The sequence below is a fragment of the Cimex lectularius genome, unplaced genomic scaffold (genome assembly GCF_000648675.2).
Source record: "Cimex lectularius strain Harlan isolate CLEC.00 unplaced genomic scaffold, Clec_2.1 scaffold31, whole genome shotgun sequence".
NCBI classification, from domain to species: Eukaryota; Metazoa; Arthropoda; class Insecta; order Hemiptera; family Cimicidae; genus Cimex; species Cimex lectularius.
Genome location: NW_019392645.1, coordinates 1467167 through 1484223, shown reverse-complemented (window position 1 = coordinate 1484223; position 17057 = coordinate 1467167). Strand labels below are relative to the sequence as shown.

The 17057-nt window shown below is 35.1% G+C and overlaps 1 protein-coding gene across 5 annotated transcripts in view; it reads right to left on the bottom strand.

Moving 5' to 3' along the window:
* Positions 1-2183: 2183 nt before the first annotated feature.
* Positions 2184-17057, bottom strand: part of LOC106670463 (nuclear receptor corepressor 1) — a 43154-nt gene continuing 28280 nt past the window's right edge. For 2 of the 5 annotated variants that reach the window (XM_014400843.2, XM_014400846.2), the window contains 12 exons: positions 8304-8609; positions 7928-8232; positions 7710-7848; positions 7422-7633; positions 7143-7293; positions 6855-7057; positions 6258-6470; positions 5979-6192; positions 5344-5812; positions 4718-5266; positions 4356-4548; positions 2185-4096 (listed from right to left, as the gene is read on the bottom strand). In XM_014400843.2, the coding sequence (XP_014256329.1) occupies positions 3311-4096; positions 4356-4548; positions 4718-5266; positions 5344-5812; positions 5979-6192; positions 6258-6470; positions 6855-7057; positions 7143-7293; positions 7422-7633; positions 7710-7848; positions 7928-8232; positions 8304-8609 (3740 nt within the window). In that variant the 3' untranslated portion in view covers positions 2185-3310. Of the gene's footprint in view, positions 4097-4355; positions 4549-4717; positions 5267-5343; positions 5813-5978; positions 6193-6257; positions 6471-6854; positions 7058-7142; positions 7294-7421; positions 7634-7709; positions 7849-7927; positions 8233-8303; positions 8610-17057 lie in introns of all 5 variants that reach the window. The other 3 variants (XM_014400844.2, XM_014400845.2, XM_024230429.1) reach the window with 3 other exon arrangements.

Here is a 17057-nt window from a genome sequence, read left to right as displayed (position 1 = left end):
ATGCGCAGTGTTAGTATGGCTTTATAATGTCTCGTTTCTCAAATTCTTCTCTTCTTCAGTTCAGTCAATACATGGCAAAAACTCATCCACATGATCCCTTTATAGACGGAATTTCAAAAAATCCTTTCTTAACGGCTATCCATGTCATTGAAATGCACTTTCGAAATTTCAGCCTTTTAAGTCCAGCGGTTCGGTACCAGTGCCTGTAAGTCAGTCACGGAACTGTTTTATATATATAGATGTTAATAACATACAAATTTTGTTTATTAATTATTATTTCTTGCATTATATTTTGTAACCTTTTTGCTATTTAATTATTTCATATTTTTCTACTCACTGTAAAGGGGACAAGCCCTATTGTAAATTTTTTTATTTTATTTTATAAATCATGTCTATTTCTATTTTATTCTGCAAATACAATCATAAATATGAGACAAAGGGGTGTTGTATTTATACTATAATGTTATCTGTTTGTGTTAACGTTAATTTTTGTGCCTATTTCAAAAATGAAAGAAAGATCAAATTATATATATGTATACTTTTAATTTTTTTCAGGTCTATGATCAAGTGTTTATGATGTGTCTGCTGTATTACGGAGAGCTGTGCATGGTGACGAGGAAGAGTTGATAGTGAGCGAACACTTAAAACGCTCATTACTGAAAATGAGGTATATTTTTTAAATTTATTTTTAAATAACAAAATTGTGTTAGCACTATTCAAATATGAATGTTTGATATATTTAGTTTTGTTGTAACTTGAAGCAAGGTTAAATCCATATTGATCGTTTCACCACTAATTAGCTTTGTAAAAAAAGTGCTACAGGGTCGTCAGTGGCCGCAACGTTAAGGCGTTGATATGGCTCTCATTACTCTAAGGTCCCGGGTTCAAATCCAGCAGCCTTGCATTCGAACTCAACATAGTTGTTTTTTTTGCACCTTGAAGGTTCATATAACCTTGTAGTTGAAGTATCCTCATATATATATGTATTTATAAAAANAATATCCATTACCTTTTCTAAATTCATCATAGAATTACTTGCAACATGTCAAAATGGAGATGACGTGCATGTGAAAATGTACAACTTACATTATTCCTTTTTTACAATTTAATTACAGAACAATAAATTATATTAATGTACTTATTTTATTTAAGCAAAATGTTTAAAAAATATAGCTTAATTGGTGGTGAGACTATATTAAACAAGCTATGTTAAATATTTAGTCTTGTGAAAACAGTCGGCCCTTTACTTAACCGGCTTAGCATAATAGCAATACCATGTAAAATTGAGTAATGTTCAAATAAAAGTATCATGTCGAAAAATTATTTTTGACAAATTAAGTGATGTTTTTTATTTTAAATAATATTTACCTTTGAATCATTCTCCTGAGACTATTACCTGTATTCCAACTATAATAACTGTTACGATATTCCTAGAGCAAGTAATAAATAAAAAATAGCTCATAGTAAATCTAAAATGGGTCTTAAGTTTAGAAGAATACTAAATTATTTCAAGTTTAAAAGAATTACTCAGTTATCATAATGAAATCAACACAAATACAATATTACTTTTTAATTATTTCATTTTATTACATACAACATTACACAAAAAAAATTTTTTTTTCAGACATACAAATTGAAAATTAAAAGTACAAGACATGTTTTTGTTGAAATTACACCCAGGAAACGTTCGTTTTACAACTATTGCTTTATCGTGAATTTATTTAAGTGATAATTTCTTTCATTTTTTAAGTTAAAAAAAAATCATAAACTAAGGGCCGACTGTAAACTTATCCCATGACAGTGAATCAAAAGAAACTTAAGCATGATTGATGAAATAAAAGATACATTTTGAATAAACATAATTCTTATGGGGATGAAGGAAATGACCAAGAAAGGTATTAAATATAAATAAGATAGTAAAAACCCGGTATAATAATGAAACAAAAGCCATAATCTCTAATTTATACATAACAAGACACTAAGAAATTATAATATACCAATGTTATAATTCATTATAACATGTTCTTAACAAATAATATACAACAGAAAAAAAATATTTATGTACATTTAACTTTTTTCTAATTAAAAATTAAATTTACTTCTGAATTATTCTTTGTTCGAATTATGAAATTATTTATTACATTTAGGTATATATATAAATAATTATGTACATACATATATACAAAATGTGTCAGGTGAATTAGAAATTGGTTTATTTAAAAAAGTATAGTGTTACAGAGTCCTGTAAAACAATATAGAAAAAATAAAAATTAACATGCATTCTTCATGTATATACACACATAAACTTGCATTGTAACAAATTAAAAAAAAATCAATAAAATCAATAGACTCTTTTTATAACTTATGTCATGATCAACAACACATTACAATTTTTATATTTATTTGGACATTATATTTACAAGATTCATTGCTTGTAGTGTCTTATACAGTACACTTAGACAGTAAAAATTATAAAGAAATAATAAAATTAATGCACATATATTTTAAATACAATTATCTGCACCTATATTTAACAAATATTGTCCACTTAATTGTCATTCAATCCATCCATTGTAAGGTATTTTCTATCGCTTTATTTGTTCTCTTGAGCATCGCTCAGAAAGGGGCAAAACTATTATCAGCTATGAATGTTCATATTTTGCTGTTGAATAGCTGTAAAAGTCGAATCTATCTTAATTCAATTAATAGTCGATATACTCCTAATAGAAAATGAATGGATCAAATATTATACTGTAACAACGTTTAACTTTTATTTAGCACTTAGTGTAAAGACATATATAAGGCATTAATTATACAGATTCCTGAAATGTAAAACAAATTTTAATAAAACGATGAAAGAATTGAAACCGCTCTATCCATGTTCGGTTTAGGTGTAGTCGTTATTTCTGTATACTGTTATTATATTCTGTAAAACTGTAGAATAGTTACGCTTAAGTATTTGTTATTTATAGATACGATATTACACAAATCTCATTAATTACAATTTATAAACCCTTAACAAACTTTTAATAAAAGCCATTTTTTCAAAAAATCTCAACAGGTCTTCTTAACCCATAAACATGACGTAAACCTGATTTACGTATTTACAACTGAAGATAATCCTAGTTCTATACAAATATACATCCAATGGCAATAAGAAACTTTTGACCACATTGTGAAGTAATCGTCTCAGTCATTCATAGCTAAAATGTGTGCAAACCGATAAACATACACTTCTATGTTAATTATGCACTCGAGTTAATCCCTTTATTCTTTCAAGAAAATCCATTGTTTTAACACTTAAAATACATTAATCTTCGTCTGATAATGGGTCGTACTGGGCTGAAAGAAGTGGCGCGGGTTCTGGTATCGATTCTGTAATCGGTTTTGTAACTTTTGGAGGCGGAATCGAAGGAGGAGGGACGCCGGTCGTAGCCCCGGCGCTTAAACTCAGTGCACTGAAAGGATAAGTGTAAGTGTGAGATTGTGTTATAAACGATGTTGTCGATATTATCGCTGGTTCTGGGCTCTCTTCGGTGTTTATTTCAGAAGGGGCGGGACTTTCATTTCCTTTCGTGCTGGCTCCTTCTTCTTCGGATGTTCGCATGACTTCGGCGATTCTATTTTTCACGTAGTCTAGAGGAGAAAGGGGTACAGGAGGCTCAGAACTGTACGGCATGGACGGGTGATTTTGTTCAACATCTTTCGGTTGCAATGCACGACGCAATTTCCAAGTTTGAGGATCGAAGCCATGATAAAGGACAGAACGCATCCCTTGAGGAGGGCCCGAATTGTAAACATCCATGTGCTCGTTAGGTGGTAATACTTGTTGATGTGCAATGTGTACTGAAGTTGTCACTACATGATGACTTGGAGGTGGCTGTGGTTGCTGCGACTGTTGCTGTTGTGATTGTTGTTGGGATTGTTGCTGTTGTTGTTGAGAAGTTGGTGGCTGTTGTTGCTGATGCTGAGGCTGCTGTTGTTGTGGTTGCTGCTGCTGCTGCTGTTGTTTACTGACCTCCTCTTTACTGTTGTACACATTCCCTTTCAATGGGGAAATTTTTCCATTTGATTCATTACACTCTCGATGGAAACTCTGGAACAAAGATACCGATTTTTGTTTATTTTAAATTTAAACTGATTTTAAAGTTATTTATTAGCTGTATTTTTTTAATAATAATTTTATTATATTTTTCATTTATTGTATAAATAATTGAATAGCCACAAGGAAAGCGACAAACTGTACTGTTGTTAAATTGGCAACAGTTATTATTGCAATGAATACATATTAATAGTTGTTAATATATAGAAAGTAAAAGCTTTAATTTACATGAAATATCTTTAATTAAGCATACCTGGAACAGCCGATCCCCAGGTCGTGTTGGCTGAGACTGTTGTGTATTAGCGGTACCTGAAGATGTTGATGTTGTTTGAGAATCCGAACTCTGATTAATCTGATGGGTTATGATTGCATCGATTAAACTTGCAGCAGTTAACGTTGAACCTTCATTACTCCTAGACCGACTTCCTTGTTGCTGGACATCGATACTAGAATTACAAAATAAAAAATGTTTTAAAATTATTTTACGTTCAAATTGGTGGGGGGGGGGTTATCGTGAAAAAAGGGCCAGAGGCAACGGTGGGAATCGAGGTTCAGGATATTTCATCTATCTAGTCTGTTTTAAATTTGTCCACACAAGTAACAAAAAAAAAGTACCTTTGTTCTTGTTGGCTATGTCCTCGTGATGATGAATGAGACGACATACTAGATTGCTGTGTTGAAGTTGGCTGTTCTCTGAAGTTTGAAACTTGGATTAATCTTTGATCGATCGAATGATGGGGTTCATGAATGATCCTTTGTGAAAAATTAGGCATTTGTCCTCTTGAACTTCTGATGTCATGATCTCGTTCCCTTTGCTGCTGGATGTGATGATGGTGATCACGGATTTTTTGTGACTGTTGACTATGATGCTCTGATCTTTCTCTATGTATCGGTTGTTGCTCTCGTAACGACTGCTGCATCTGATGCTGTTGTAACTCTCCCCGATCGAGGTGACGATAAGATTCTCTTGAACCATGAGACATTTGGTCCCGGGTGTTGATTGGCATTTGGTCCCGAATACTATGAGAGGGGTCTCTTAATTGAATTAAAGATTGCTGCTGCATTTCACGCCTTTCTTGAGACTGAGGGGTGACAGAGGTAGGTGGATTGTGAATTTTGGAATTTTCCTTTATATATCTATTCTCAGATTCTCTACTTGAATATCTAAAAATAAAATTTAATAAATTGAGATATTATTTTTATTAGTTAGTCGTTAATATTAGAACAAAAAGAAGCCTTACCTTTCGTGTGAACTCTCTCTATTAAACCTCTCTCCTAGACCTTCATGTAAATGTCTCTTTTCTTCTTGCATCGTTTTCATATCGCTCAATGGTGGTATGCCACTATGCGGTGGAACGGGCAAACTCGGCTGTCTCACAGCTACATCGACTAATGAAGAAAACGCTTCATGGCCTGGTGGGTAATGGCTCGCTCCCGGACTCGGGGGTTTCGTATTGTGCCTTTGAATAACTCCTTGTCTCGGACTCTGGTAATACAATTTCTCCCTTCCGTTTCTTGAACCAGAGGACGAACTCGGAGCGTGCATTTGTTGGGAAGTAATATAGTCATTCATAATAATTTGACGTTGTTCTAATTCCACATTATAAGCTGGTGGTCTTGTAGGGTAGTAAGCAGAAGAAGGTAATCTTTTATGGAAGTATTCTGCATTCTGAGGAGTATAAAGGGAACCTCTTTGATGAACAGGCGTCCCTAAAAAGAATATTACAATTTTTAAAGTATACCGATCTTCGTAGTTACAAAATACTTTTGTAAGCCCATTGTTTTTCTCATTTATGAAAAAACAACAACATAATTTTAAGAAAAAAATCAAATAATATAAATAACTACTTATCAGACTGAAATTGATATGACATACCCTGTGTAATTGATCCTGTCTCTTTATGTGGTGAAGTGTGATGGATCAACGACGTTTGAGAAGGTTCATAACGTGGCTGACTGTAAAGATTCGGACTCGACACTGGTGTACCATGTATAATGGAACCGCACTGCGCCTTCGAAGTTGCGGTATTTCCAGCAGAGGTGATGATGCCTGGAGAGAGTTTAGGCGTCAACGGAGGAGCAAGAACTTGCTGTAAAAAGACGGAGAAAAAACATTAGAATTTCACGCCATTCAGCCAATATAATTTCAACATACCTGATGAAAATATGTGGGATGATCACTCGAAGGTTGCGATGTACGGAACACATTATGCGGACCTTGAACAGGCGTACTAGAAGGTATGTGATGCTGAATAACGTTTTTGGAAGCAGACGGTTGAGGAGCGTTATCATTCCTTGGTTTCTTGATACTCAGATCCAAAGTCACCCCTTCCGACTCCCTTTGTTCTCCACGCATAGCCTGTTGTACCTTGAAAGAAAATAATCAAACTTTATTGGCGTCCATCTTAATTTAACAGACATCGAAATGTTCTTTTTATTAGATTGTTTTGTGTAACATTTGTTGCAATTAACTCTCTTTATATGTTGGAAAAAAACTATTTTAATATATTCAGCATGGTGGCATAGACTTGGTGATACAATGGGAGATGGGACAGCCATTGCCAATCAGACTATGTCGCCTCCATGCTGATTGTGTTAAACTTTTATAAACTTACATTCAATACTACAACAATAAGCTAAATTTAGCCAATTTCTCAAATTATATCACAGCATAAACTTGACATATCATTGAGTATAAGACAGATTAAACTTTAAATGTAATTTTTTAGCAATAACAATACAAAACAATTACCTGCACTACAACAAGACCTTCTTTTGGCAGTTCCTGGACAGATTGGTGGGAATGATGAGTGTTGACAACAGAAACGGTCGCTAAAGAGTTATCTACTTGACGAGGTTTTTCACGTGGAAGGTAACCTACTGATGAATGGTCCGTTTTCAGAATAGAAGAAATTGTAGGAGCCCCACCTGGGTTACTGGTCGACTGACCTTGTCCTAACAAATAAGTAATGAATAAAAAATCAACCAGAGCAATGTATATATAAAAACAAATATTAATAAATTATACGTTATGAAATACCTTGGGTTTTCTTGAGCTGCATTTCTATTACTCCCAACATTAAGTCTTTGACGGTTAACGGGGATGAGGGTTCCTCGTCTCTTTTGGGCGTAGGTCCTCGATTGGCCCCTGATTCGGTTTCACCTCCACCTTGTCCCTCATCTGCTGTCTCCTATCAACATACGGCAGCACTTATACACTGTTGTTAATGTTTTATTAATTATTGTAAATAAGATCTTCAGACGTTCATAATTAAATATCGTTAAGTTAGTATTGTATTCGTTTGTAAAAAATAGTCACCGTGGCAGAACTGTCATAGTCCTCTCTGTTAGGTATCAAAACTGGAGGTAAAGAAGGAGTCCCTGGGCCCGTTGTCTTTCCCTGTGGAGATGAAGAAGTGGTTGATCTATCGTGCAAATCGTTACTATTAACTGACACCCTTCCTTCCTGAATCAGCTGTGGTGGTGGTGTTCCATCTGATCTTCCTTTACTATCTTCTTCTAAAAGAGGACCTAAATAATATATACAAATCAATTTAATTTGAAAATTGTACATAAACAAGTAATAAATTCAAATAATTTTTAGGACCTGGTGGATGAACGGGCGAAGGCGCACTTGTTGTATCACTGTCACCGACACCAACTGCATCAATTTCATCACAACTCGAAGTACTTGAGCCTGACTCTTCTTCATCAGTAAGTACAGGTTTTCTTTCGTCTGTAGAAGTCTGTACAAAGGAAAAATTACAGTGTAACAATTTTAACAAATACTAACAAATATGCTTATGTCCTTAAAAAACAACATACCTTCATGTCTTGTGGAAGAAGCTGGTCTAAACCAAGCTTCTTTTGGTACTTAAAAAAGAAGTTCATACATTGGTTGTATGATTTTGTTGAAACTATTTGAGCAACTTCATGCCATCTTGTTCCATGGAGTTTCAAACCTCTTTTTAGATTTGAAATTTCCTCTTCCGACCACGAGTTCAGAGAACAAGGCGAGCTAGGCATAGCGGAATCCCCACTTCCACCAGTATCCACAGTATGAATGCCTATTCTTCTTACAATACGATTGTAACATACTGAACAACACTTCGTCACAGATTCATCGATTTCTATAATAAAAAGTTAGCCGTGAAATTTGTTTAATGATAAACTAAAAAGTATGAAATTTTAAGACCCTTACGAAATTCATTTATTATAGGCTCTTTTATTTGTGGAGGCAAATCTGCCCATTTACAAGGTAAAGGACGAAGTCGTTTAACCCTAAATCCTTTAGTGTTAGGGCAAGTGAGTATAGGGCAGTTGGTAAAACGGGATCGAACTGCTTTGCAGTGGCACAAATTACACACTCTTGCATCAGGCGGTATGTCCTCTTCTTTCAAACTGTACTGACTAGCTTGATACCGAGGAAGAGCTCTCGTGCAACTCGATTCTGTTTTGCATACTATACATGCCACTCCAGCTGCTGTATTTTCTGAATCTCCCCCACCTAAAACAAAGCAAACAAATAAATAATAAAAAGGTGACTTACCATCTGGTTTTTGTTCTATCTTATTTTTTAAATTCGCTGGATAAAAGATTTTAAGAATTGGCTATTTATCATACTAGAAATTGGTTGCAATACAAAGTTATTTTAAACATATATTGCATACCTTTGTAACAAAATGTATGTCTGACAAATGATTTGGATGGAATTTAAATGTTAGTTTAGAATTATTGAGTTTATTACATAGCTTATATGCTATGGCAACTTCTAGACTTATTAATAAATATCTCCTTAATCACAGTTTACAGTATACTCTCGTGTCTGTGGGGTGTAAGTACCAATGTGAATTACGGAAAACACCTCAAATTTCAGGCTTCAAAGTGTTTCTTTCATCTGTATACAAATTAGACACATTCAGTATCGTGTGTGCCTCTCGAAAATGTTATGTATGAACTTCTGTACAAAATTTTCAAGTTTTTATTTGAATAAGAATCCAATTATGCTCAGTTGTATTTTTTTAGATTCGCCACATTCCACTAGAACTCGATGGGAGAAGGGTAACCGCGGATGAATGACGAGTGTATGATGGATGGCGTGGATGACGAGAGTACTTTATTTAAATTAAGGAAATAATTATAAAACCCCTAATAATTCATAATTTACTTTTAATGTTTAAAACTGTACATGGGTTTTAAAATTTAGTGGTTAGGAAGGAGCAACGGTTTAAGCATTGACACGGGGCTCATCACTGTAAATTTCAGGGCCGCTTGAATTCTTGACTTGAACCCACCCACCCCAGCTTTCTCCTAAAATATTTTTGAACTTTTTTTAACCTTCTGGCGGTGTAACATACGATTAATTATGGATTTTTTTTCAAATCTATAGTTTTTTTTAATTAAAAACTTTATTCTGGACACTTGTGAAAGTCTATGTAGGTGAAGATTCTTGAAACTAGAAGAAAAACTGCAATCCTACACTTAGGAGTCGTTGGCAAGGCTTTGTACGTTGATTAACAATTTGAAGCTGGTCAGTGACTTATAAAATTAAAAGAGCACAATAGATCTACTCAAGTCGAGGTTTCGAAGGCCTTGTGGCCACTCCTTTTATCCCCATCCCCTAGAAGATGTTAAATAGCAAGGGGCTTAAGTGTGATCCCTGTGGGATGTTGAGCTTTATCAAAGAAGCTTTGTAACATTCATTTGGGATCCAGCCCAGGAAATATGTGTATAATTATTATTGTTAAATATCTTTATAGGTTGATTATATGTTTAGGGTAGTGATTATTATGCAGGGTATGTTTGTATATCTTTATCTTCTTGTGGTGAAAAGATTAATGGCTTAGGATAAAAATTCTGTAAAGTAGCCCTTTGACCGTGTTTATTTTGCATTAAGGGGATGGTGTGGTGTAAAGTTGAGGTAGCGATCTGTTTCTTGGTTTTTGATACCAATCTGTGATTTATGTGTGGTGTGTAGTGACTGTTAGTTAATGATTATTTGGAGATCTCGTGAGATGAGGTCTGGTATGACGTAGGTTTTAGAAAAACATTTTATCGTGCCGTAGTATTTGTACTCACTCAAAGTGTTTGTTTTCTGTGAGTACAAATACTTTGATTGAGTCTAAAATTTCTAGCATTGCATAAATTCACTTTTTTCACATTCTACATGTATTTATATAATTTAAACAATGTTTATAAATCCCAAGCCCTGAAGATCTCAATAAAGATCGAAATGTTGGCATGATAAAGAAAATGTTTTCTAAAACCTATCTCACGATCTTGAAATAATCTATGAATAATGTGCCATCCGGTTGTTTTATTACGAGTGTATCTAAAAATGTTTTTCTAACCCTACACCCCACCAGGCCGCATCTCACCATCTCTAAATAATCATTAATTAACAATCACTAAATGCCACACAAAAATAAAACTAACGATCATTATTGCTCTTGCGTTGCAGAATAAAGTGAAAGTAAAATCTTTCTCATTAATATTTTATTTGGACAAGTTTGTTAATTGGTTTGTCGAGTTCATGACAAATTAATTACATTAAAGGAATAATTAAAATGAACACTTTAAACGATAATGCAAATAATTTTTAACATAATCATTGTGTGTGCTTATAAATTGAATAATTGTATTTGAAGTTATGAAATTAAGTCTGAAGAAAATAAAATCAATGCAAGCATTAATATGTTAGGTGTTAAGGGCTGGTTTGAAGGGAGGGAGAGAGAAATGCAAACAGAGAGTAAACTGCCAACTCATCTAAGTGCTAATCCAAATAACAGTTAACTTGCTCTGCTACATGGTGTTTGTTTAACTCTAATTACTAATTAACCAAAGGGATTCAATGGTGAGATATACTAAACAGATTTGACTAAATCTCAATAGTCCTAATTAAACACTTACAAACATTAAGTACATTTTTGTATATTACATTTCATTGGCAATTGCAGAGAATTTAGTTTGATAAAAAAATCGTTATTTGTGTATACATATTGTCAATATTTAAAAAAAGGGTTAAAAAAGACGGCTTTTAAAAAGGAAAAATAACGTCGGTAACTAATGTTAAAAACACGTCATGTTCTCAACCCCTCGTGTATAAGCTTTGACAAATTCTATGAATGCAACCATGTCGTCTATACAGTAGAAAATTTTCAATCCATCGTTATCGTGGCTAAATCGTTGCTTTGTTTTTATTTTCTGGCTTTTTTTTTTTTTTTTTTTTTTTTTTTTTTTTTTTTTGTAGTGGACCCGTTGGGAATGGCATGATCGTCAGCTCTTTGACGGTATAAATCAAAGGGGCTTTGTTTCCTGTAGCTTTCAATTCCCCCTGTGCTTCTTTTGGTGTTCAATTATGACGAAGTACCAAGTGAACGGACATATCTGTGGGTTGTGTTTGTCGTACGATAATTGGAAATTTGCGTCTTCCCAGAGAAATTTTTTGTGTGTTAATTTTAAAGGCACAAGAAATACGTCAAGTGCATCCATTTTATGCTCGTCAAAGTTCACATCCTCGTAAAGCTCCATAGTAAAACTTGCAAGAAAGTAAAACAGAAATTTTACCTAACACTATGAAATTGTAGTCATGATCGCAATATCAACCTAACACTATGAAATTGTAGTCATGATCGCAATATCAACCTAACACTATGAAATTGTAGTCATGATCACAATATCAACCTGACACTATGAAATTGTAGTCATGATCACAATATCAACCTAACACTAAGAAATTTTAGTCATGATCGCAATTGAGTCTTGTATAAGGTTAGTTTGATGTTAGAATTTTTCATAGTTGTCATTCAAGTTGTAATCGTCTCTTAAGTCTTGTGTATTCCACGTCAGTCTACTGTTTACGTATACGCCTAAGTATGTGACTCGAATGGAAATTTTCCATTTCCAGTTTCTCGAAAACGTCTAACGGCGTCTCGCAGTGTTTCGTAGGGAACTACGATGGCAATAGCATTCATCTTTGATATCAGTGATTATTTGGATATCTTGAGATGCGGTCTGGTGTCACATAGGTTTAGAAAAACTCTTTATCGTGCCAACGTTTATATTCTTCTATTGAGATCATCTTCAGGGCTCAAGTGTTTGTTTTCTGTGAAGATGTGTCATTTCTGTGTGTCGTGTTGAGAGTCCCTAGTCTAAATACCACATATTTGGATCGATTTGGACCGATGGACATTTGCTAAACGCTGTTTCGCAGTAGCAGCCAGTTTTGGTATCGCATCAGTACCGTTTGTGATTGTTTTAGGTGATGAATCTGGTTATGAAATAGATGACGTTCAAAAAACCCAAGTTAGCATTCAATCCCATGCTTCGCTTTTTCTAAACATTGCATTCAGGATGGTACAGCAGCTTACACATACTGACAACAAGCACTGCTTTTTTGGCCTTCCTGCTGTCAGAAGACGAGTGCATAAGGCCTTAATCACCGTGGCCGTATATAGAGCAGAACGTACACCCCCTTCGTCCAGGAAATATGGTTCGCCGGCCCCGCATGGTTCCCGAATCGTGATTCGCGATACAGAATGTATCTGATTGGTATGCATAGAGAAAAAAATGTTTCAAAGCCTGAATTTCAAGGTGTTTCCTATTATCCACGGCGATGCTTGGTACGTATCCCTCGCGGTTAACGAGAAACTACTGTACTTTTTATAATTGCTTATATACAGTGTAGGTAAATATTTGATGAACGGTAAGTTTCAGAAATCTCTAGATGTAGATTCAGAGTTGCTATACTTCACCCTAATCCATTGGCCCCTGTGATACACTGTGAGTCCAATTCATCTAATCCACAAACTATCAACTATCGTAACCGATTTCGAAATTTGAGGTGTTCTTGAATCACAAGAACGAATTTTCTCACTGTTTTTTATTTCATTTCACGGACGGATGGCTCATTTTTATTATGAAGTTTGGCGACTTCTGTGCACGATTTAAGCGGGGAACACACCCGATGCTACTCGACGCCTTTGGTAGGGTGTGCACATCTATGCGACGTCAACCGCACGCCACGTACAGTCACACAGCGTGTATCACAATAATCAGTGTGACAATCGCAACTCCTGTTTTGTTCTTAATGTATTATATTGAGCAAAACCATGTAATAAATTGTTAGTTAAATTTTATGAGCACAACCATGTAATAAATAGTTAAATTTAATTGTTTTAAATAAAGTTATTCCGGTGTTTTGATAAATTTTCTGCCTAACCATCATAATTAAATAATTTTTGTAAAAACTTATATGAATTGTTGATCTCGTTTGATTTAGTTTATATTAAAATAAGAATGTTGTAATTAATATAACGACAAAATTCCGTATACATAGTTTGAAATACTACAAAAAATATGAGTGTCTTGTCTGACGGTACTCGACGAAAATGGTGTAATTTTATGAGCAAAACCATGATATAAATTGTTAGTTGAATTTTATGAGCACAACCATACAGTAAATTGTTAGTTAAATTTTATGAGCACAACCGTGTAATAAATTGTTAGGTACATTTAATTGTTTTAAATAAAGTTATTCCGGTGTTTTGATAAATTTGTCCGGTTCTTTTGTCTTCGATTGCACTCGATGCTACCCGACGAAAATCTGAACAGTGGGGATCACGTAGCGTAGAGTGGTGGCATCTGGCAGATGTGCACGGGGGTAATACAATTTTTGAAAAAATGACTTTATGAGTGGATTTGCGTCGGCCAGCATCGGGTAGCGTCGCGTAGCGTTGCATCGGGTAAATGTATTCCCCGCTTTATGTTGCACATGCAACCGGTGGTTAACGAGGTCTACTGTATTAATAAAATACTTCTACGCTTTGAAAGACTTACATTGCATATTGTTCCAAGATGTATTTTGGAGTGTGGAAAATGGTTCGGTTTATTAATTAACGATGTGCTGAAATGGAAATGGAGGAAATTGTCGAATAATAATGAATTCGGCTTTATAAAGAACTGGCAACGTTAGGTCGGTTGAATTTTGTGTTTATTCAATCGTCCATTGTTTCGGGTTCCGTTTTATGTATAAACAAAGAGTAACCCCATTGTGGACTGACAAAAGGGCGGCCAAGATATGGAATTAGCGTAATACGCGGATTAATGAAGAGGATCAAACAGATTTTATAATTCTTGCCTGTCACTCCTCTTCGTTTTATGCCGTCCAATTTGGAAAATAACTTTTTTCGCAGAGCTTTTTTTCCACCCCATCTCTTCGCGTTTTCACAATTTTATCGTCCATAGTTAATAAAACCTTTCAATGTCAATTGTAGTAGATCAAACGCGGCAAAAATTACAATACGGGTAACATTATTCGACGAGAATCGTAATCCCACCCCTAAGCGCGAAGCCCTAAATCCCTGTGTGACTGGATAATAGATAACACGCCCTTCGATCCTGACAAATTTGCAACAACTGCGGATTTACTTTGATGTAGCATTTTATAATGTGGGACAAGAAGAATCCCTACACGAGGTCGATAAACAATTGAGAGAATGGTCAACGGGATATTTGGACGAGTAACCAAAAACCCTTGTGTATATCGGCGATTAAAATCATTCAAGTTAAATTTAAATTCTAAACGAGAAGTGTTAGGGAAAATTGATTGTCTTTATTAAAATAAATAAAATTAAACGTAAAACGGAGTTAAACAATCCCTTCCTTTCACGCTAATAAATTACATTCACGGATAGGTTTAATATCAGTGGTATGACCTGCTTCATTTAACATTTCCTCTTATTTTACAAAAATGAACTAAACAGAATTTGACGAATGATCTACTCTTATACATATCTTAATGAACGAGTAAAAATGAATTAAATAATAATAATTGTCTTTTCCTTCTTTTTAATCGTTAAGGCTTAGGTTGTTTTTTCATCAAGCCACGTCGTCACAAGAAATAAAAAGTAAGCAACGGACTTAATTAAAAACAACCCACACCATAAATAATGATAATGTACGGGTAATGTAGGAAGGAAGTTTATAGGGCGACAAAAAGCTGAGTTTATCTCCGGCCTTCTGCGTGATTGTACTTCTTTTTCTGATAGTTCACGAGCATTTTTCAACCTGCAGCCATTTGAACGTCCCGATCTGTTACAGACTGTGCTTTTATGTGAAAACCAAATGGATCATTTGTACCTCAGGTGATTGCAGAATAGGTATAAAACGATCCAAGAACTCACTCCATTCTCGCTAATAAATTACTTTCACTCTTCAGACGTCACACACTCACCCTAGAGTAATGATTATCCTCGGGGGCGGAGTTAAACAACAACCCCTTCCTTTCACGCTAATAAATTAGCTTCAACGATATAAATTAACATAAACACAACACCCGAAACAAACATAGAAACCTGGTCGTATTAACTCTCACGAACACTCTCCATCAAGATATGATCTTGAAGAATAAAACAAATTCAATTGTTATTGCCAAGCTTTCGACCTATTTTAAGGTCATCATCAAGGCAAAACAATCTTAATTATATCTACAGATTGGCACATTCAGTCCTAAGACCATATTCATCCAGAATGTTCGTGAGTGAAAAAAGTGGTCGATAGTTCTAATATTAAAAACAGAAAAGTATTAACTCTCCCAGAGTACTCGATATTCCTTGGGGCCGGGTTGAACCACACCATTCTCGCTAATAAATTACTGTTACTCTCCAGACGTCACACGCTCATCCCAGAGAACTCCATACGCTAACCAATCCCTTTCTTTCACGCTAATAAATTACATTTATTCTAATAAATTAGCACACTACAGAAATACTATATACATTTGAAAATCCCGATAACCCTGAGGTAATAATGATAATAAAAATTAAGGTCATTCTTAATCTAAGTTGATCTCAAATTGCATCCCGTTTGTTTCATCGCGTCATTTGATGAATCTGTAGTACCGTTAACGATTATTTTGGCCTGCCATCATCGCTTATTTAGTCTGTCATAGCCAGCGTTTTGACTTTATGCCATTTTCAGTGGTGAGGATTTGCGATTTCTGTTTACTCGGATACCTTTTTAAAGTTCATGAACGGTGGAAACCCAAGCATCCAAACTGGCATAAAGCTGAAACGCGTTTGACGGACGGACCAAACCAGCGATAAGATGTAGATGTATTAGTCGGAGTGTTATATACTGCTCCCTTTAAGAGCTGTTGTAGCCCCAGTTCTGTGCCTACAGCCTGGTCCTATTTCATCAAAGGACTTCATCAAGGCTCGGTTTCATGGTTGAATTTGTTCTACCACGTACATCCCAAAGCACTTCCTCCTGCGGACAAATTTAGCATCACAGTTTGTTAGTAGGTGTGTTGGAGTCTCCTCTGCTTCTTTGCAGAATCTGCACGTGCCGTCTTAGGTTATGCCAATCTTCTTTACATGCCCGTTTAGTTTGCAGTGTCCTGTTAAGAATCCTGTTAGGATTCGCAGTTTTTTCCTGCTTCCTTTGATGCATTCCATTACTTGTTTCCTTCCGAAATTTGTTAGGAGGTTCTTGAATTGTTTGTGTCCAATGAGAGAGCTACATCGTGCCCTCATTTTCTTTTTATCCCTCTGTCTGAGGTATTCATTGATAGTACGAGTTCCTATGCCACAGAAGTGTTCGGGTCCTGTCAGCGGTAACAGAACAAACTGATCGGAAAGTATTAAGATATGATCTGAAGATTTACCAGGTTGATTTTGAATTAGGACAAGATTTCCTCATTCACACTATTATATAAATACTTCCCGGGTCCTTTGTAAGTACGACGCTTCTGGAAGGATAAGTTTTTAATTCCCTTTGGGAAATCAGCGTGCAATAATCATTAAGTTTTCGTTGCTATGGTATACAACCGTGAAATAACGAGTTTAAGTTGTACTTTTGTTTGTGCTGGTTCAACATCTCAGTAGAACTCTCCCACTCTCAGAGCGAGATATTTGCCGAGGAAACACATACGATTTATTCTTAAACAAGCGGAAAG